General features: G+C 48.5%; 1 protein-coding gene across 1 annotated transcript in view; it reads right to left on the minus strand.

The window, feature by feature from the left end:
* Window positions 1-4917, minus strand: part of LOC121005600 (membrane-spanning 4-domains subfamily A member 4A-like) — a 98481-nt gene extending 93564 nt beyond the window's left edge. The window contains exon 1 of the mRNA XM_040438379.1: window positions 4651-4917. Coding sequence (XP_040294313.1) covers window positions 4651-4917 — 267 coding nt within the window. The remainder of the gene's footprint in view (window positions 1-4650) is intronic.
* Between the last annotated feature and the right edge of the window lie 16645 nt (window positions 4918-21562).

The raw sequence follows: 21562 nt of genomic DNA on the forward strand, positions 1-21562 counted from the left end.
TTTGCCATTCTCAAAATTGTGGTGAACGGGAACAATGAGGAAAACATCTAATAAGGGACGCGAACGTGGACATGGTCGTGGTGGTGTTAGTGGACCCTCTGGTGCTGGGAGAGGACGTGGCCGTTCTGCCACAGCCACACGTCCTAGTGAACCAACTACCTCAGGTCCCAGTAGCCAGCAGAATTTACAGCGATATTTGGTGGGGCCCAATGCCGTTCTAAGGATGGTAAGGCCTGAGCAGGTACAGGCATTAGTCAATTGGGTGGCCGACAGTGGATCCAGCACGTTCACATTATCTCCCACCCAGTCTTCTGCAGAAAGCGCACAGATGGCGCATGCAAACCAAGCCCATCGGTCTGTCACATCACCCCCATGCATATCAGGGAAACTGTCTGAGCCTCAAGTTATGCAGCAGTCTCTTATGCTGTTTGAAGACTCTGCTGCCAGGGTTTCCCAAGGGCATCCACCTAGCCCTTCCCCAGGGGTGGAAGAGATAGAATGCACTAGCGCACAACCACTTATTTTTCCTGATGATGAGGACATGGGAATACCACCTCAGCACGTCTCTGATGATGACGAAACACAGGTGCCAACTGCTGCGTCTTTCTGCAGTGTGCAGACTGAACAGGAGGTCAGGGATCAAGACTGGGTGGAAGACGATGCAGGGGACGATGAGGTCCTAGACCCCACATGGAATGAAGGTCGTGCCACTGACTTTCACAGTTCGGAGGAAGAGGCAGTGGTGAGACCGAGCCAACAGCATAGCAAAAGAGGGAGCAGTGGGCAAAATCAAAACACCCGCCGCCAAGAGACTCCGCCTGCTACTGACCGCCGCCATCTGGGACCGAGCACCGCAAAGGCAGCTTCAAGGAGTTCCCTGGCATGGCACTTCTTCAAACAATGTGCTGACGACAAGACCCGAGTGGTTTGCACGCTGTGCCATCAGAGCCTGAAGCGAGGCATTAACGTTCTGAACCTTAGCACAACCTGCATGACCAGGCACCTGCATGCAAAGCATGAACTGCAGTGGAGTAAACACCTTAAAAACAAGGAAGTCACTCAGGCTCCCCCTGCTACCTCTTCTGCTGCTGCCGCCTCGGCCTCTTCTGCGGCTGCCGCCGCCTCGGCCTCTTCTGCTGCTGCTGCCGCCGCCTCGGCCTCTTCCTCCGCCTCTGGAGGAACGTTGGCACCTGCCGCCCAGCAAACATGGGATGTACCACCAACACCACCACCTGCGTCACCAAGCATCTCAACCATGTCACACGGCAGCGTTCAGCTCTCCATCTCACAAACATTTGAGAGAAAGCGTAAATTCTCACCTAGCCACCCTCGATCCCTGGCCCTGAATGCCAGCATTTCTAAACTACTGGCCTATGAAATGCTGTCATTTAGGCTGGTGGACACACACAGCTTCAAACAGCTCATGTCACTTGCTGTCCCACAGTATGTTGTTCCCAGCCGCCACTACTTCTCCAAGAGAGCCGTGCCTTCCCTGCACAAACAAGTGTCCGATAAAATCAAGTGTGCACTGCGCAACGCCATCTGTGGCAAGGTCCACCTAACCACAGATACGTGGACCAGTAAGCACGGCCAGGGACGCTATATCTCCCTAACTGCACACTGGGTAAATGTAGTGGCGGCTGGGCCCCAGGCGGAGAGCTATTTGGCGCACGTCCTTCCGCCGCCAAGGATCGCAGGGCAACATTCTTTGCCTCCTGTCTCCTCCTACTCAGCTTCCTCCTCATCTTCTTCCACCTGCTCATCCAGTCAGCCACACACCTTCACCACCAACTTCAGCACAGCACGGGGTAAACGTCAGCAGGCCATTCTGAAACTCATATGTTTGGGGGACAGGCCCCACACCGCACAGGAGTTGTGGCGGGGTATAGAACAACAGACCGACGAGTGGTTGCTGCCGGTGAGCCTCAAGCCCGGCCTGGTGGTGTGCGATAATGGGCGAAATCTCGTTGCAGCTCTGGGACTAGCCGGTTTGACGCACATCCCTTGCCTGGCGCATGTGCTGAATTTGGTGGTGCAGAAGTTCATTCGCAACTACCCCGACATGTCAGAGCTGCTGCATAAAGTGCGGGCCGTCTGTTCGCGCTTCCGGCGTTCACACCCTGCCGCTGCTCGCCTGTCTGCGCTACAGCGTAACTTCGGCCTTCCCGCTCACCGCCTCATATGCGACGTGCCCACCAGGTGGAACTCCACCTTGCATATGCTGGACAGACTGTGCGAGCAGCAGCAGCAGGTCATAGTGGAGTTTCAGCTGCAGCACGCACGGGTCAGTCGCACTGTGGATCAGACCCACTTCACCACCAATGACTGGGCCTCCATGCGAGACCTGTGTGCCCAGTTGCGCTGTTTCGAGTACTCCACCAACATGGCCAGTGGCGATGACGCCGTTATCAGCGTTACAATACCACTTCTATGTCTCCTTGAGAAAACACTTAGGGCGATGATGGAAGAGGAGGTGGCCCAGGAGGAAGAGGAGGAAGAGGGGTCATTTTTAGCACTTTCAGGCCAGTCTCTTCGAAGTGACTCAGAGGGAGGTTTTTTGCAACAGCAGAGGCCAGGTACAAATGTGGCCAGACAGGGCCCACTACTGGAGGACGAGGAGGACGAGGATGAGGAGGAGGTGGAGGAGGATGAGGATGAAGCATGTTCACAGCGGGGTGGCACCCAAAGCAGCTCGGGCCCATCACTGGTGCGTGGCTGGGGGGAAACACAGGACGATGACGATACGCCTCCCACAGAGGACAGCTTGTCCTTACCTCTGGGCAGCCTGGCACACATGAGCGACTACATGCTGCAGTGCCTGCGCAACGACAGCAGAGTTGCCAACATTTTAACGTGTGCGGACTACTGGGTTGCCACCCTGCTGGATCCCCGGTACAAAGACAATGTGCCCACGTTACTTCCTACACTGGAGCGTGATAGGAAGATGCGCGAGTACAAGCACACGTTGGTAGACGCGCTACTGAGAGCATTCCCAAATGTCACAGGGGAACCAGTGGAAGCCCAAGGCGAAGGCAGAGGAGGAGCAAGAGGTCGCCAACGCAGCTGTGTCACGCCCAGCTCCTCTGAGGGCAGGGTTAGCATGGCAGAGATGTGGAAAAGTTTTGTCAACACGCCACAGCTAAGTGCACCACCACCTGATACGGAACGTGTTAGCAGGAGGCAACATTTCACTAACATGGTGGAACAGTACCTGTGCACACCCCTCCACGTACTGACTGATGGTTCGGCCCCATTCAACTTCTGGGTCTCCAAATTGTCCACGTGGCCAGAGCTAGCCTTTTATGCCTTGGAGGTGCTGGCCTGCCCGGCGGCCAGCGTTTTGTCTGAACGTGTATTCAGCACGGCAGGGGGCGTCATTACAGACAAACGCAGCCGCCTGTCTACAGCCAATGTGGACAAGCTGACGTTCATAAAAATGAACCAGGCATGGATCCCACAGGACCTGTCCATCCCTTGTGCAGATTAGATATTAACTACCTCCCCTTAACAATATATTATTCTACTCCAGGGCACTTCCTCATTCAATACTATTTTTAATTTCATTTTACCATTATATTGCGGGGCAACCCAAAGTTGAATGAACCTCTCCTCTGTCTGGGTGCCAGGGCCTAAATGTGTGACAGTGGCCTGTTCCAGTGGTGGGTGACGTGAAGCCTGATTCTCTGCTATGACATGAATACAGATTCTGCGCTGACATAAGGCCAGATTCTCTGTTACGGGACCGCTCTCCTCTGCCTGGGTGCCTGGGCCTAAATGTGTGACAGTGGCCTGTTCCAGTGGTGGCTGACGTGAAGCCTGATTCTCTGCTATGACATGAATACAGATTCTGCGCTGACATAAGGCCAGATTCTCTGTTACGGGACCGCTCTCCTCTGTCTGGGTGCCGGGGCCTAAATGTGTGACAGTGGCCTGTTCCAGTGGTGGGTGACGTGAAGCCTGATTCTCTGCTATGACATGAAGACAGATTCTGCGCTGACATAAGGCCAGATTCTCTGTTACGGGACCTCTCTCCTCTGCCTGGGTGCCTGGGCCTAAATGTGTGACAGTGGCCTGTTCCAGTGGTGGGTGACGTGATGCCTGATTCTCTGCTATGACATGAAGACTGGTTCTGCGCTGACATGAAGCCAGATTCTCTGCTATGGCATGAAGAGACTGATTCTCTGCTGACATGAAGCCAGATTCTTTGCTATGACATGAAGAGACTGATTCTCTGCTGACGTGAAGCCAGATTCTCTGCTATGGGACCTCTGTCCAATTGATATTGGTTCATTTTTATTTTTTTTATTTTAATTTTAATTCATTTCCCTATCCACATTTGTTTGCAGGGGATTTACCTACATGTTGCTGCCTTTTGCAGCCCTCTAGCTCTTTCCTGGGCTGTTTTACAGCCTTTTTAGTGCCCAAAAGTTCGGGTCCCCATTGACTTCAATGGGGTTCGGGTTCGGGACGAAGTTTGGATCGGGTTCGGATCCCGAACATGAACATTTCCGGGAAGTTCGGCCGAACTTCTCGAACCCGAACATCCAGGTGTTCGCTCAACTCTATAGGCCATCAATAATAAAATCCTGCAATAACCCCTAAAGAATGTAAACATACTATAGGTGCTTACTGTTTTTAACTGCTACTTACCCCCAAGGCTCTTGGTTTGCTTTTCAGGAATGTTCGATAAAAAGAAGATGATGGATCTGTATTTGGTGTCACTACATTAGCCACTCTCCATTGTGGTACCACAGTGGACGCATTCCACACCTGTGTTGAAGGAAGACCATTAAATGGAGGGGGTTGTTGAGGAGCATTTTGCAGGTAGGTTGGAACTGGTGTATTCGAGTAAGGAACAGCTTGGCCTGCTAAACTCTCATAGATATTAGGTGGATTTTCAGTGTTAATTGCAGACATCGTGGACACTGGCACTGAAATTATAAATGTAAAATGAGTTCAGTAACTACCATACTAGAACATCAACTGTAAGACGGTCTCAGCTCTTAACCCCTTAAAGGGATTGTGCAGTGGTATAACACTGATGAATTTGGGTGCATTCACATGACCGTAAGTGTTTTGCGGATCCGCAAAACACGGATACCGGCCATGTGCGTTCCACCTTTTGCGGACCGCACATGGCCGGCACTATTTAGAGAATGCCTATTCTTGTACGTAACCACGGACAAGAATAGGACATGCTCCATATTTTTTGCGGGGCCGCGGAACGGAAGAACGGATGCGGAGAGCACACGGTGTGCTGTCCGCATCTTTTGCGGCCCCATTGAAATGAATGGGTCCGCACCCGGTCTGCAAAATTGCGGAATGGGTGCAGATCCATTTATAAGGTCGTGTAAATGCACCCTTATACTCAGGATAGGTCATCAATATCAGATTGGTGGATGTATGACCCCTGCTGATCAGCTGTTTGAAGAGGTCTTGGTGCTCGTGCAAGTGCTGCTATTTACTATACCCTTTCCTGTGGATAGTAAATAACTTGCAACCATAAAAAGGCAGTGCAACCTGCAGTCAGCATGTTATAGAGAAAAATGAGCTAAGCAGCATTAATGGGACAAGAAGTTGTAATTACACTGCACCGCCGCTGTATGGAAGACTTGTGAAAGTGCAGTGAAACTTTGAAGAGGACCTTCAAAGTTTCACTGCACTTTCACAAGTCTTCCATACAGCGGCGGTGCAGTGTAATTACAACTTCTTGTCCCATTAATGCTGCTTAGCTCATTTTTCTCTATAACATGCTGACTGCAGGTTGCACTGCCTTTTTATGGTTGCAAGTTATTTACTATCCACAGGAAAGGGTATAGTTAATCGATCAGTGAGACGCAACCGATCATGATAACAGGGACCCCGTACCTTTGAGCCCCCTGAAATGAACGGAGAGGCAAGTTGAGCATGCGCTCTGCCGCTTGTGCCGCTCTGTTCATCAGTATTGGAAGTCTGGAGATAGATGTGTACAGTACTCAGCTGCTTCAAGAATTCCCATAAAGATGAAAGGAACAATGGTGCACATGCTGCATCTGTAGGTGCAACGCAGAGTACAGGGTCCCAATTCTGGTGATCATAGGGGTCAAATAGATATCTCCTATTCTGTGGATAGGGAATAACTTGCATCAACTGGAATATCCCCTTTAAGCATTGTATGTCTGCATTACTCATGCTGTGTACTTTTCTTATAATCCTTCAAGTCACCGCTAGTGGTTGGTCAGTACAGATGTAATAAAACTGGAGAGTGGAAGGAGATTGCTCACTTGGAGTCCAGTGGTTGGCATACTACTTCTAAGGCCTCTTTCACACGGGCGTCATGTTTTTGGCCCAGATGCGTCGCGGGAAAATGTGCGATTTTTCAGCGCGAGTGCAAAACATTTTAATGCGTTTTGCATGCGAGTGAGAAAAATCGGCATGTTTGGTATCCAAACGCGAACTCTTCACAGAAGTTCGGGTTTGAGTTAGGTGTTGAGTAGATTGTATTATTTTCCCTTATAACATGGTTATAAGGGAAAATAATAGCATTCTTAAAACAGAATGCATAGTACAATAGGGCTAGAGGGGCTAAAAAAAAAAAAAAAAAATTTAACTCACCTTAATCCACTTGTTCGCGCAGCCCGGCTTCTCTTCTGTCTTCATCTGTGAGGAAAAGGACCTGTGGTGACGTCACTGCATTCATCACATGGTCCATCACATGATCCATCACCATGGTGATAGATCATGTGATGAACGCAGTGACGTCACCACAGGTCCTTTTTCTCACAGATGAAGACAGAAGAGAAGCTGGGCTGCCCGAACAAGTGGATTAAGGTGAGTTAAATATTTATATTTTTCTTTTTTTTAACCCCTCCAGCCTTATTGTACTATGCATTCTGTATTAAGAATGCTATTATTTTCCCTTATAACCATGTTTTAAGGGAAAATAATAATGATCGGGTCCCCATCCCAATCGTCTCCTAGCAACCATGCGTGAAAATCGCACCGCATCCACACTTGCTTGCGGATGCTTGCGATTTTCATGCAGTGCCATTCACTTCTATGGGGCCTGCGTTGCGTGAAAAATGCACAAATTAGAGCTTGCTGCGATTTTCACGCAACGCACAAGTGATGCGTGAAAATCACTGCTCATCTGCACAGCCCCATAGAAATGAATGGGTCCGGATTCAGTGCGGGTGCAATGCGTTCACCTCACGCATTGCACCCGCGCGGAAAACTCCCCCGTGTGAAAAGGGCCTAAGTATGATATTATGGATAACAACATGTTTAACTCCTTAGTGAACATCAATACACTTTGTTTTAATGCAATAGTTGGTGACAATGCCTTTGCATGCCAACCAGGGGTCTAATGAAAGCCCCAAGTTCTGCCTTCTGCATATGTCTATTACTGCCTAATAGATTACCTGTTTTCCACTGAAAGCATGATACCCTGTGTGACAGATCCATCTGTATAGACCTATATTGCTGGTTCGTCTGTTTGCCTTCATTTCGCTGGATTGCCTGTCCGTATGCCCCTGTTCGTGTGTTTCCCCAAATACCGATTGGAACTACTGAACGGACGGCCACCCAGGAGAAGAGTGTGCTGCTAGTTAACCTAAATGGCCTCATTGTTCACAAAGGACTTGAACTAACTTGAACTCCTGGTCTAATGCGTGCTATTTTGGGATGTTAAATGTCTGTGTATTGAAAAGGGTTGTGATATTGTATGTTTAAATGGTGATGTCTGTTCTGTTGTCCCCACATGTGTATTGTGGTTTCCCTCTGTCTTGAGAGATAATGGGATTACTCCTCGGGTGTCTCCAGGGCAGAGAGGAGGAGACCATGATGCCTTGTGGGGATGTATTGTCTCTGTAGTGTCTGTACTAGTGCATGTCTGTACTGTGTCAGTCTCCATTCTGGTCCCCTAGGGGCGTGTCCACCAGATGGAGACCTGCATAAATACGGGCGGGTAGCCCTCAATAAAACATTCCTGTTTGACTTTCAAGACGGAGCTTGGTCTCGTTTGTGGAGGGATTTATTATTGGGACAGCTCTTTCGTATATTGCTAGCTGTGGAAGGAGTTCGACTGAATTGCTGATCGGAAGTTGCCACTTCGTATGCTCCATTCGGGAGTTTGACGATCGACTGGATTAAAAACTGCATTTCTGGAGAAAGGGGCTTATTCATTAAACGGCGGCTTCATCTACCTGGCGGTGAGTGTCGTAACAATTGGTGGCAAGCAACGGGATGAATCCCACCGCCCAGAAGGCCAGCTACAAATCCCAGGGTGGAAATGCAGTGTGAAGAATTATGGCGTGCTACCCTTAAAGATATATTGGAACGCAGAGGACGATCAGCGAGTAATCTCAAGAAGAGAGAGATTATTTCAATATTATTGGAGATGGATGCAGCACAGGGAACGGAGAGAGCTAATGTGCCTGGCATACTGGATTTAACACCCGAGGAGGTACAATTTAACCGGGCAGTCCAGATAAGGCTGGCACACTTTGGCCCCAACCCTGCAGCAGATATTGTGGTCCAGGTGCAAGCAGCAGTAGCAGCACAACAGGCGCTCCAGGGAAGAGGAGCTGCAGCAGCAGAGGTACCCCATAATAATAATGGAAGGAGAAAGGTACCTTTTGCTGCATTTAGACATTTTGTGGAAACGGAGGGAGAGATTGACGGGTTCCTGGACGATTTTGAAAGGCAGTGTGCCTTACACCAGGTACCCGCAGAGGAATGGATCACTATCCTCTCTGGGAAATTATCCGGCCGGGCCAGTGAGGCTTTTCGGGCCATCCCAGAGGAGGAAATTACAAGTTACCGGGCAGTAAAAGATGCCCTTTTGGCCAGATACGCTGTCACCCCTGAGGCGTACCGGCGGCGATTCCGGGACACTAACAAGCAGGCTGGCGATTCTTATGTGGAGTGGGCATGCAGGGTACACCGCACCACAGCCCACTGGATGGCAGGGTGTCAAGCGGTAACTGGGGAAGAGGTGCTGCAAGTATTTTTGTTGGAGCACTGCTTTGATCGGTTACCTGCAGGAGTCAGAGAGTGGGTTAGGGACCGCAAACCCGCTACCTTACCTGAAGCTGCTCGTCTGGCCGATGAATACACAGATGCACGAAGGCTAGACCAGACAGCAGCCAAGGTTCCTACCCGAGTGGAGTACAAACCGGCAGCACCTCCAACCACTACTGTGTATCACCCCCCAGCGCAACGCACCCCCACAATACCACCAGCGAACAATTATGTTCAGCCAGCTCGGTTCAACGCCCGGGATTACTCTCAGCCTATCCGGTGCTATGGGTGGAAACAGTTGGGGCACAAGAGACCGGAGTGCCCATTGAACAATACCAACCAAGCGCAGTCGTGGAGAAAACCAGCCGGCGGACATCAGCAGCCACCCCAGCCTTCCGCTCACTGTCTTGAGCAGGAGGAATTTTGGGGTATACTACATGAGGCAGATCCAGTACAAGCAGCCCAGCAGGATAACCGGCAGCAGCACATGCAGACCGTTAGACTAAATGGCAAAGTGGTCACTGGTCTGAGAGACACCGGAGCCACTATGACCCTGCTCCAAAAGAACCTTGTTTCGGAACACCAACACACTGGAAATACTGTGGCAGTGAGGGTAGCAGGAGGCGCCGTGTTCCGTCTACCTGTTGACCGGGTTCATTTGGATTGGGGAGTGGGCTCTGGACATGTGAATGTAGGGGTTATGAAAGACTTGCCTGCTGATGTCTTGCTCGGGAATGACCTGGCCCCTTTGGTTTCTGCTTATGCTCCAATGGGACCTGCTGATGTCAACCCAGTGACTACCCGGGCCCAGACCCGTGCTGCTGGAACCAGCCCACCTGCTGCTGAGTCCCAGGTAAGACCCGATTCCCCGACTGATACCCTAGGACAGACCTTTGCTAGCTGGGATTCCCCAGAGGAGTTTGGGAGGGAAACTCAGGCAGATCCGACTCTCCAGAAGTATAGAGACAGAGCAGATACTGGAGAGGTAGGAGTAGATGGGGAGCGGTATGAATGGGTGGGGGACAGGTTATATAGGATCCCTAAACCGTCCCAGAAAAGGGTTGCCCATCCGCCGAATCGACAGCTGGTGGTGCCCGCAAAATACCGGCAGGAGATTCTGCGGATAGGGCATGATGTTCCCTTAGCCGGACATCTAGGGTCCCGCCGCACAGCCAATAGGATCATGCAGAACTTCTTTTGGCCAAATTTTAATCAGGCTGTGCGGATATATTGTAGTACGTGTGACACTTGTCAACGGGTAGGAAAGCGGGGGGACCACCCAAGAGCTAGGCTTATGTCTATGCCTATCATTGGGGAGCCCTTTGCCCGCATAGCCGTTGACATTGTGGGTCCACTGGCCAGGGCTAGTCCATCCGGTAAGAAGTATATTCTCACCATGGTGGACTATGCCACTCGCTATCCAGAGGCAGTAGCGCTGTCTAATATAGAGGCAGAGACAGTTGCTGATGCCCTGGTTAGAATTTTTACTAGGGTCGGGTTCCCTAAGGAGATTCTCTCTGACCAGGGAACCCAATTTACCGCTGTGCTCACCCAGCAACTGTGGAGGGTGTGCGGCATTAAACCGATACTTAGTTCCCCGTACCATCCACAGACTAACGGCCTCTGCGAGCGATTTAATGGCACCCTCAAACAGATGTTGAGAACCTTTTCTGACACTTGCAGAGACTGGGAGCGATTCCTGCCTCATCTGTTGTTTTCTTACAGAGAGGTGCCCCAGGAATCTACTGGGTTCTCCCCCTTTGAGTTGCTCTATGGGAGGAGGGTCCGCGGACACCTAGATCTCATTAGAGGCCTCTGGGAGGGGGAGACAGAGCAGGAAGGGACCCCCATAGTACCGTATGTCCTGGAACTCCGGGACCGCATGGAGAAACTGTCCCTGATGGTAAGAGAGAATCTCCAGGTGGCCCAGGGGAGACAGAAGAGGTGGTACGATCGGGGTGCCAGGCAGCGAGTCTTCCAGGTTGGGCAGAAAGTGCTAGTGCTCAAACCTGTGAAGGCGAACAAGATGCAAGCATCTTGGCAGGGCCCGTATAAGGTGGTAGCTCAGGTGTGTGATACTACCTACCTCATAGCCAGCTGTTCAGATGAAAGGATCCAGCGATCCTTTCATGTGAACATGCTAAAGGAGTATCAGGAGAGACCGGAGGATGTCGCTGCAGTATGTGCCCCTGCTGCGGACGATACAGAGAGTTTACCCTTACCCGATTTGTTAGAGAGGGACTCCCAGACTGACCTTACTAGTCTTGTACAGCTAGGGGATAGATTAAGCCCCACAGAGAAGGGACAGGCAAGACAGCTTCTGTGGGAGAAGCAGGCGACGTTCTCCCAAGAGCCTGCCTACACTACCCTAACTGTACATAAGGTAGAGACCCCTGGACAGAACCCCCTGCGACAGCCCCCTTACCGTATCCCTGAAGCAGTCCGAGAAGGACTGCGGAAGGAGATACAGGAGATGACCCAGCTTGGGGTCATCGAACACTCCGATAGCCCTTGGGCTTCGCCTGTAGTCCTGGTGCCTAAGAAAGATGGGACCACGCGGTTCTGTGTAGACTACAGTCGGCTCAATGAGCGGACCACCACTGACGCCTACCCGATGCCCCGGGTAGACGAATTATTAGATCGTATTGCCAGGGGACGCTATCTGACCACCATAGACCTGTGTAAAGGCTATTGGCAGATTCCCCTGGCCGAGGATGCTATCCCCAAGTCGGCCTTCGTCACCCTATTTGGCTTGTACCAATTTAAGGTCATGCCATTTGGGATAAAGAATGCCCCGGCTACCTTTCAGCGTATGGTGGATAGACTTCTCGATGGATTCCAGGAATTTGAGTGTGCATACCTGGATGACATTGCGATCTACAGTGGGTCCTGGGAGGAACACCTAGTACATGTAGGGGTAGTTTTGGACAAAATTCGGGCTGCTGGCCTGACATTGAAGCCAGAGAAGTGCCATCTAGGCATGGCTGAAGTGCAGTACCTGGGTCACAGAGTGGGGTGTGGGAGCCAGAGACCGGAGCCGGCTAAGATAGAGGCAGTAGCTAACTGGCCCACACCTATCACTAAGACCCAGGTGTTAGCCTTCCTAGGGACAGCAGGGTATTACAGACGCTTTGTCCCAGACTACAGCACTATTGCTAAGCCCCTGACTGACCTGACTAAGAAAAATCTCCCTAAGCAGGTCCTGTGGTCTCCGGCTTGTGAAGCTGCGTTTCAAGCACTCAAACAGGCTCTTGTAAATGCCCCTGTACTGGCTGCCCCAGTCCCTAACAAATGTTTTCTCGTCCATACAGATGCTTCCATGTATGGACTGGGGGCTGTGCTGAGCCAAGTCGGGGAAGATGGAGGAGAGCACCCTGTCGCATATCTCAGTAGAAAGCTGTTACCCCGAGAAGTGAGTTATGCGGCAGTGGAGAAGGAATGCTTGGCCCTGGTCTGGGCATTGAAAAAGTTAAGCCCTTATTTGTATGGACAGGAATTTTCCCTTGTGACGGACCACAATCCCCTTGTCTGGCTTAACCGGGTCTCAGGAGACAATGGTAGACTGCTGCGGTGGAGTTTAGCTTTACAACCGTATAACTTCACCATCAGCTACCGACCCGGTAAGCAGAATGGGAATGCAGATGGATTGTCCCGGCAAACCGACGTTCTTGCTACCTCCTAGTCCGGTCATCCCCAAGTTGACCCGCTAAAGGGTCAAGTCGGGTCTGCCGCAGTGTCCCACAAGGGGGGAGCCGTGTGACAGATCCATCTGTATAGACCTATATTGCTGGTTCGTCTGTTTGCCTTCATTTCGCTGGATTGCCTGTCCGTATGCCTCTGTCCGTGTGTTTCCCCAAATACCGATTGGAACTACTGAACGGACGGCCACCCAGGAGAAGAGTGTGCTGCTAGTTAACCTTAATGGCCTCATTGTTCACAAAGGACTTGAACTAACTTGAACTCCTGGTCTAATGCGTGCCATTTTGGGATGTTAAATGTCTGTGTATTGAAAAGGGTTGTGACATTGTATGTTTAAATGGTGATGTCTGTTCTGTTGTCCCCACATGTGTATTGTGGTTTCCCTCTGTCTTGAGAGATAATGGGATTACTCCTCGGGTGTCTCCAGGGCAGAGAGGAGGAGACCATGATGCCTTGTGGGGATGTATTGTCTCTGTAGTGCTGCATGTCTGTACTGTGTCAGTCTCCATTCTGGTCCCCTAGGGGCGTGTCCACCAGATGGAGACCTGCATAAATACGGGCGGGTAGCCCTCAATAAAACATTCCTGTTTGACTTTCAAGACGGAGCTTGGTCTCGTTTGTGGAGGGATTTATTATTGGGACAGCGCTTTCGTATATTGCTAGCTGTGGAAGGAGTTCGACTGAATTGCTGATCGGGAGTTGCCACTTCGTATGCTCCATTCGGGAGTTTGACGATCGGCTGGATTAAAAACTGCATTTCTGGAGAAAGGGGCTTATTCACTAAACGGCGGCTTCATCTACCTGGCGGTGAGTGTCGTAACACCCTGCATTACCTACACATGTCAAAGTACCCTTGTGGCAATAAAAACCAATGTAAAAAGAATTCAGTGAAGTTTTATTTTATTTTTTTAATGGAAAAAAAGATGAAACAAATAAAAACCCCTCCATATGTGACTAAAACTATACAATATCACATTATTTATCATGCACAGTGAACACCATAAAAAAAAAAATATATATATATATATATATATATATATATATATATATAGCAAACAAATAAAGTAGCAACACACCACTAAATGCGCTAAGACTGAGCGAACAGGTGAATGTGTGAACAGGGTCAAATACATGACGCCATTATTTACTGCAAAGCAGTGAAGAAGCTCTTAGCGCATATTATTGATCAAAAATATGTCGAGCCCACCTACCAGACGACAAGGTAGCTTCTTATCAGGTGGGACCTACTCTAACACGGAGGGTCCAGTTCCATTGTTACTCTGATTAAAAACACCAAGGGGTGGGGGATGGGCAGAGAGTGCTAAGTTTCAAAGAGGATGCCTACAATTTATATTCAGCTAAATCCGAAGTTACTGCTGTGGCTGGTCAAGTTATTTAGTGTCCGTCAAAGCACTGTTTTTGTTCTGGGTTGAAATACAATTCCCAAATTAGCAATTCCCTAAATCAGTGGTTTCTGCTGTGCCTGTATTAGTGTAATACGGTACCTAAATAGATAGCCAGATAGTGTTAGGTGCCTGTAAAAAAAAGGCTTGAATTTGAATTCAATACATTTCGCCAAATAATTTTTTTCTTATTGTGGTGAACGGTAACAATGAGGAAAACATCTAGTAAGGGACGCGGACATGGTCGTGTTAGTGGACCCTCTGGTGCTGGGAGAGGACGTGGCCGTTATGCCACAGCCACACGTCCTAGTGTACCAACTACCTCAGGTCCCAGTAGACGCCAGAATTTACAGCGATATTTGGTGGGGCACAATGCCGTTTTAAGGATGGTAAGGCCTGAGCAGGTACAGGCATTAGTCAATTGGGTGGCCGACAGTGGATCCAGCACGTTCACATTATCTCTTACCCAGTCTTCTGGGTTGAAATACAATTCCCAAATTAGCAATTCCCTAAATCAGTGGTTTCTGCTGTATCAGGCCAAATTTAAATCTATCCATAAAGGGGTTTATTACATTGAAGGTGCTGATAGGGTCATTCTCAATAACTTTACACGCTACCGTGCATCTCCAAGTGTAATTCTGTCCGTAAAGGGATACCTGTCATCCATCCAGGGCCTAAATACTAGGCCTACAATTTATATTCAGCTAAATCCGAGGTTACTGCTGTGGCTGGTCAAGTTATTTAGTGTCCATCAAAGCACCGTTTTTGTTCTGGGTTGAAATACAATTCCCAAATTAGCAATTCCCTAAATCAGTGGTTTCTGCTGTAGCAGGCCAAGTTTAAATCTATCCATAAAAGGGTATATTACATTGAAGGTGCTGATAGCGTCATTCTTAATAACTTCACACGCTACCATGCATCTCCAAGTGTAATTCTGTCTGTAAAGGGATACCTGTCATCCATCCAGGGCCTAAATACTAGGCCTACAATTTATATTCAGCTAAATCCGAGGTTACTGCTGTGGCTGGTCAAGTTATTTAGTGTCCGTCAAAGCACAGTTTTTGTTCTGGGTCGAAATACAATTCCCAAATTAGCAATTCCCTAAATCAGTGGTTTCTGCTGTATCAGGCCAAATTAAAATCTATCCATAAAGGGGTATATTACATTGAAGGTGCTGATAGAGTCATTCTCAATAACTTCACACGCTACCGTGCATGTCCAAGTGTAATTCTGTCTGTAAAGGGATACCTGTCATCCATCCAGGGCCTAAATACTAGGCCTACAATTTATATTCAGCTAAATCCGAGGTTACTGCTGTGGCTGGTCAAGTTATTTAGTGTCCGTCAAAACACAGTTTTTGTTCTGGGTTGAAATACAATTCCCAAATTAGCAATTCCCTAAATCAGTGGTTTCTGCAGTAGCAGGCCAAGTTTAAATCTATCCATAAAAGGGTATATTACATTGAAGGTGCTGATAGGGTCATTCTCAATAACTTCACACGCTACCGTGCATCTCCAAGTGTAATTCTGTCCGTAAAGGGATACCTGTCATCCATCCAGGGCCTAAATACTAGGCCTACAATTTATATTCAGCTAAATCTGAGGTTACTGCTGTGGCTGGTCAAGTTATTTAGTGTCAATCAAAGCACAGTTTTTGTTCTGGGTTGAAATACAATTCCCAAATTAGCAATTCCCTAAATCAGTGGTTTCTGCTGTAGCAGGCCAAGTTTAAATCTATCCATAAAAGGGTATATTACATTGAAGGTGCTGATAGGGTCATTCTCAATAACTTCACACGCTACCGTGCATCTCCAAGTGTAATTCTGTCCGTAAAGGGATACCTGTCATCCATCCAGGGCCTAAATACTAGGCCTACAATTTATATTCAGCTAAATCCGAGGTTACTGCTGTGGCTGGTCAAGTTAATTAGTGTCCGTCAAAGCAAAGTTTTTGTTCTGGGTTGAAATACAATTCCCAAATTAGCAATTCCCTAAATCAGTGGTTTCTGCTGTAGCAGGCCAAGTTAAATCTATCCATAAAAGGGTATATTACATTGAAGGTGCTGATAGGGTCATTCTCAATAACTTCACACGCTACCGTGCATCTCCAAGTGTAATTCTGTCTGTAAAGGGATACCTGTCATCCATCCAGGGCCTAAATACTAGGCCTACAATTTATATTCAGCTAAATCCGAGGTTACTGCTGTGGCTGGTCAAGTTATTTAGTGTCCGTCAAAGCACAGTTTTTGTTCTGGGTTGAAATACAATTCCCAAATTAGCAATTCCATAAATCAGTGGTTTCTGCTGTAGCAGGCAAAGTTTAAATCTATCCATAAAAGGGTATATTACATTGAAGGTGCTGATAGGGTCATTCTCAATAACTTCACACGCTACCGTGCATGTCCAAGTGTAATTCTGTCCGTAAAGGGATACCTGTCATCCATCCAGGGCCTAAATACTAGGCCTACAATTTATATTCAGCTAAATCCGAGGTTACTGCTGTGGCTGGTCAAGTTATTTAGTGTCCATCAAAGCACAGTTTTTGTTCTGGGTTGAAATACAATTCCCAAATTAGCAATTCCCTAAATCAGTGGTTTCTGCTGTAGCAGGCCAAGTTTAAATCTATCCATAAAAGGGTATATTACATTGAAGGTGCTAATAGGGTCATTCTCAATAACTTCACACGCTACCATGCATGTCCAAGTGTAATTCTGTCCCCGTAAAGGGATACCTGTCATCCATCCAGGGCCTAAATACTAGGCCTACAATTTATATTCAGCTAAATCCGAGGTTACTGCTGTGGCTGGTCAAGTAATTTAGTATCCGTCAAAGCACAGTTTTTGTTCTGGGTTGAAATACAATTCCCAAATTAGCAATTCCCTAAATCAGTGGTTTCTGCTGTAGCATGCCAAGTTTAAATCTATCCATAAAAGGGTATATTACATTGAAGGTGCTGATAGGGTCATTCTCAATAACTTCACACGCTACTGTGCATCTCCAAGTGTAATTCTGTCCGTAAAGGGATACCTGTCATCCATCCAGGGCCTAAATACTAGGCCTACAATTTATATTCAGCTAAATCCGAGGTTACTGCTGTGGCTGGTCAAGTTATTTAGTGTCCGTCAAAGCACAGTTTTTGTTCTGGGTTGAAATACAATTCCCAAATTAGCAATTCCCTAAATCAGTGGTTTCTGCTGTAGCAGGCCAAGTTTAAATCTATCCATAAAAGGGTATATTACATTGAAGGTGCTGATAGGGTCATTCTCAATAACTTCACATGCTACCGTGCATCTCCAAGTGTAATTCTGTCTGTAAAGGGATACCTGTCATCCATCCAGGGCCTAAATACTAGGCCTACAATTTATATTCAGCTAAATCCGAGGTTACTGCTGTTGCTGGTCAAGTTATTTAGCGTCCGTCAAAGCAAAGTTTTTGTTCTGGATTGAAATACAATTCCCAAATTAGCAATTCCCTAAATCAGTGGTTTCTGCTGTAGCAGGCCAAGTTTAAATCTATCCATAAAAGGGTATATTACATTGAAGGCGCTGATAGGGTCATTCTCAATAACTTCACACACTACCGTGCATCTCCAAATGTAATTCTGTCCGTAAACGGATACCTGTCATCCATCCATGGCCTAAATACTGGGCCTACAATTTATATTCAGCTAAATCCCAGTTTACTGCTGTGGCTGGTCAAGTTATTTAGTGTCCGTCAAAGCACAGTTTTTGTTCTGGGTTGAAATACAATTCCCAAATTAGCAATTCCCTAAATCAGTGGTTTCTGCTGTGCCTGTATTAGTGTAATACGGTACCTAAATAGATAGCCAGATAGTGTTAGGTGCCTGTAAAAAAAAGGCTTGAATTTGAATTCAATACATTTCGCCAAATAATTTTTTTCTTATTGTGGTGAACGGTAACAATGAGGAAAACATCTAGTAAGGGACGCGGACATGGTCGTGTTAGTGGACCCTCTGGTGCTGGGAGAGGACGTGGCCGTTATGCCACAGCCACACGTCCTAGTGTACCAACTACCTCAGGTCCCAGTAGACGCCAGAATTTACAGCGATATTTGGTGGGGCACAATGCCGTTTTAAGGATGGTAAGGCCTGAGCAGGTACAGGCATTAGTCAATTGGGTGGCCGACAGTGGATCCAGCACGTTCACATTATCTCTTACCCAGTCTTCTGCAGAAAGCGCACAGATGGCGCCTGAAAACCAAGCCCATCAGTCTGTCACATCACCCCCATGCATATCAGGGAAAATGTCTGAGCCTCAACTTATGCACCAGTCTCTTATGCTGTTTGAAGACTCTGCTGGCAGGGTTTCTCAAGCGCATCCACCTAGCCCTTCCCCAGCGGTGGAAGACATAGAATGCACTGACGCACAACCACTTATGTTTCCTGATGATGAGGACATGGGAATACCACCTCAGCACGTCTCTGATGATGATGAAACACAGGTGCCAACTGCTGCGTCTTTCTGCAGTGTGCAGGAGGTCAGGGAGGAACACTGGGTGGAAGACGATGCAGGGGACGATGAGGTCATAGACCCCACATGGTCGTGCCACTGACTTTCAGAGTTCGAAGGAAGAGGCAGTGATGAGACCGAGCCAAAAGCGTAGCAAAAGAGGGAGCAGTGAGCAAAAGCAGAACACCCACCGCCAAGAGAGTTCGCCTGCTACTGGCCACCGCCACCTAGGACCGAGCACCCCAAAGGCAGCTTCAAGGAGTTCCCTGGCGTGGCAGTTCTTCAAACAATGTGCTGATGACAAGACCCGAGTGGTTTGCACGCTGTGCCATCAGAGCCTGAAGCGAGGCATTAGCGTTCTGAACCTTAGCACAACCTGCATGACCAGGCATCTGCATGCAAAGCATGAACTGCAGTGGAGTAAACACCTTAAAAAACAAGGAACTCACTCAGGCTCCCCCTGCTACCTCTTCTGCTGCTGCCTCGGCCTCTTCCTCCGCCTCTGGAGGAACGTTGGCACCTGCCACCCAGCAAACAGAGGATGTACCACCAACACCACCACCTCAGTCCTAAGCATCTCCACCATGTCACACGGCAGCGTTCAGCTCTCCATCTCACAAACATTTGATAAAAAACGTAAATTCCCACCTAGCCACCCTCGATCCCTGGCCCTGAATGCCAGCATTTCTAAACTACTGGCCTATGAAATGCTGTCATTCAGGCTGGTGGACACAGACAGCTTCAAACAGCTCATGTCGCTTGCTGTCCCACAGTATGTTGTTCCCAGCCGCCACTACTTCTCCAAGAGAGCCGTGCCTTCCCTGCACAATCAAGTATCCGATAAAATCAAGTGTGCACTGCGCAACGCCATCTGTGGCAAGGTCCACCTAACCACAGATGTCTGGACCAGTAGGCACGGCCAGGGACGCTATATCTCCCTAACTGCACACTGGGTAAATATAGTGGCGACTGGGCCCCAGGCGGAGAGCTCTTTGGTGCACGTCCTTCCGCCGCCAAGGATCGCAGGGCAACATTCTTTGCCTCCTGTAGCCTCCTCCTCCTACTCGGCTTCCTCCTCCTCTTCTTCCACCTGCTCATCCAGTCAGCCACACACCTTCACCACCAACTTCAGCACAGCCCGGGGTAAACGTCAGCAGGCCATTCTGAAACTCATATTTTTGGGGGACAGGCCCCACAACGCGCATGAGTTGTGGCGGGGTATTGAACAACAGACCGACGAGTGGTTGCTGCCGGTGAGCCTCAAGCCCGGCCTGGTGGTGTGCAATAATGGGCGAAATCTCGTCGCAGCTAGCCGGTTTGGGACTAGCCGGTTTGACGCACATCCCTTGCCTGGCGCATGTGCTGAATTTGGTGGTGCAGAAGTTCATTCACAACTACCCCGACATGTCAGAGCTGCTGCATAAAGTGTGGGCCGTCTGTGCGCACTTCCGGCGTGTCACATCCTGCAGCTGCTCGCCTGTCTGTGCTACAGCGTAACTTCGGCCTTCCCGCTCACCGCCTCATATGCGACGTGCCCACCAGGTGGAACTCCACCTTGCACATGCTGGACAGACTGTGCGAGCAGCAGCAGGCCATAGTGGAGTTTCAGCTGCAGCACGCACGGGTCATTCGCACTGCGGAACAGCACCACTTCACCACCAATGACTGGGCCTCCATGCGAGACCTGTGTGCCCTGTTGCGCTGTTTCGAGTACTCCACCAACATGGCCAGTGGCGATGACGCTGTTATCATCGTTACAATACCACTTCTTTGTCTCCTTGAGAAAACACTTAGGGCGATGATGGAAGAGAAGGTGGCCCAGGAGGAGGAGGAGGAAGAGGGGTCATTTTTAGCACTTTCAGGCCAGTCTCTTAGAAGTGACTCAGAGGGAGGTTTTTTGCAACAGCAGAGGCCAGGTACAAATGTGGCCAGACAGGGCCCACTACTGGAGGACGAGGATGAGGAGGAGGTGGAGGAGGATGAGGATGAAGCATGTTCACAGCGGGGTGGCACCCAACGCAGCTCAGGCCCATCACTGGTGCGTGGCTGGGGGGAAACGGAGGACAATGACGATACGCCTCCCACAGAGGACAGCTTGTCCTTACCTCTGGGCAGCCTGGCACACATGAGCGACTACATGCTGCAGTGCCTGTGCAACGACAGCAGAGTTGCCCACATTTTAACGTGTACGGACTACTGGGTTGCCACCCTGCTGGATCCCCAGTAGAAAGACAATGTGCCCACCTTACTTCCTGCACTGGAGCGTGATAGGAAGATGCGCGAGTACAATCGCACGTTGGCAGCCCTGAACAGCTCTGAACCCGGACAAACCCTTTAACCCCATAGGGACACAGCCTTATTTCACCTTAAGGACCAGGCCATTTTTTGCAAATCTGACCAGTGTCACTTTAAGTGGTGAACTTTAAAACGCTTTGATTTATCCAGGCCGTTCTGAGATTGTTTTTTCGTCACATATTGTACTTCATGACACTTGAAAAATGAAGTAAAAATTATTATTTTTTTTGCATAAAAAAATACCAAATTTACCCAAAATTTGGAAAAACTTGCAAATTTCAAAGTTTCAGTTTCTCTACTTCTGTAATACATAGTAATACCCCCAAAAATTGTGATGACTTTACATTCCCCATATGTCTACTTCATGTTTGAATTATTTTTTAGAATGATATTTTATTTTTTGGGGATGTTACAAGGCTTAGAAGTTTAGAAGTAAATCTTGAAATTTTTCAGAAATCCAATTTTAGGGACCACTACAGGTCTGAAGTCTCTTTGCAAGGCTTACATAATAGAAACCACCCAAAAATGTCCCCATTCTATAAACTAAACCCCTCAAGGTATTCAAAACTGATTTTACAAACTTCGTTAACCCTTTAGGTGTTGCACAAGAGTTATTGGCAAATGGGGATGAAATTTGAGAATTTCATTTTTTTGCCTAATTTTCCATTTTAACCCATTTTTTCCACTAACAAAGCAAG

This window comes from Bufo bufo, chromosome 6 (genome assembly GCF_905171765.1).
Source record: "Bufo bufo chromosome 6, aBufBuf1.1, whole genome shotgun sequence".
Lineage (NCBI taxonomy): Eukaryota > Metazoa > Chordata > Amphibia > Anura > Bufonidae > Bufo > Bufo bufo.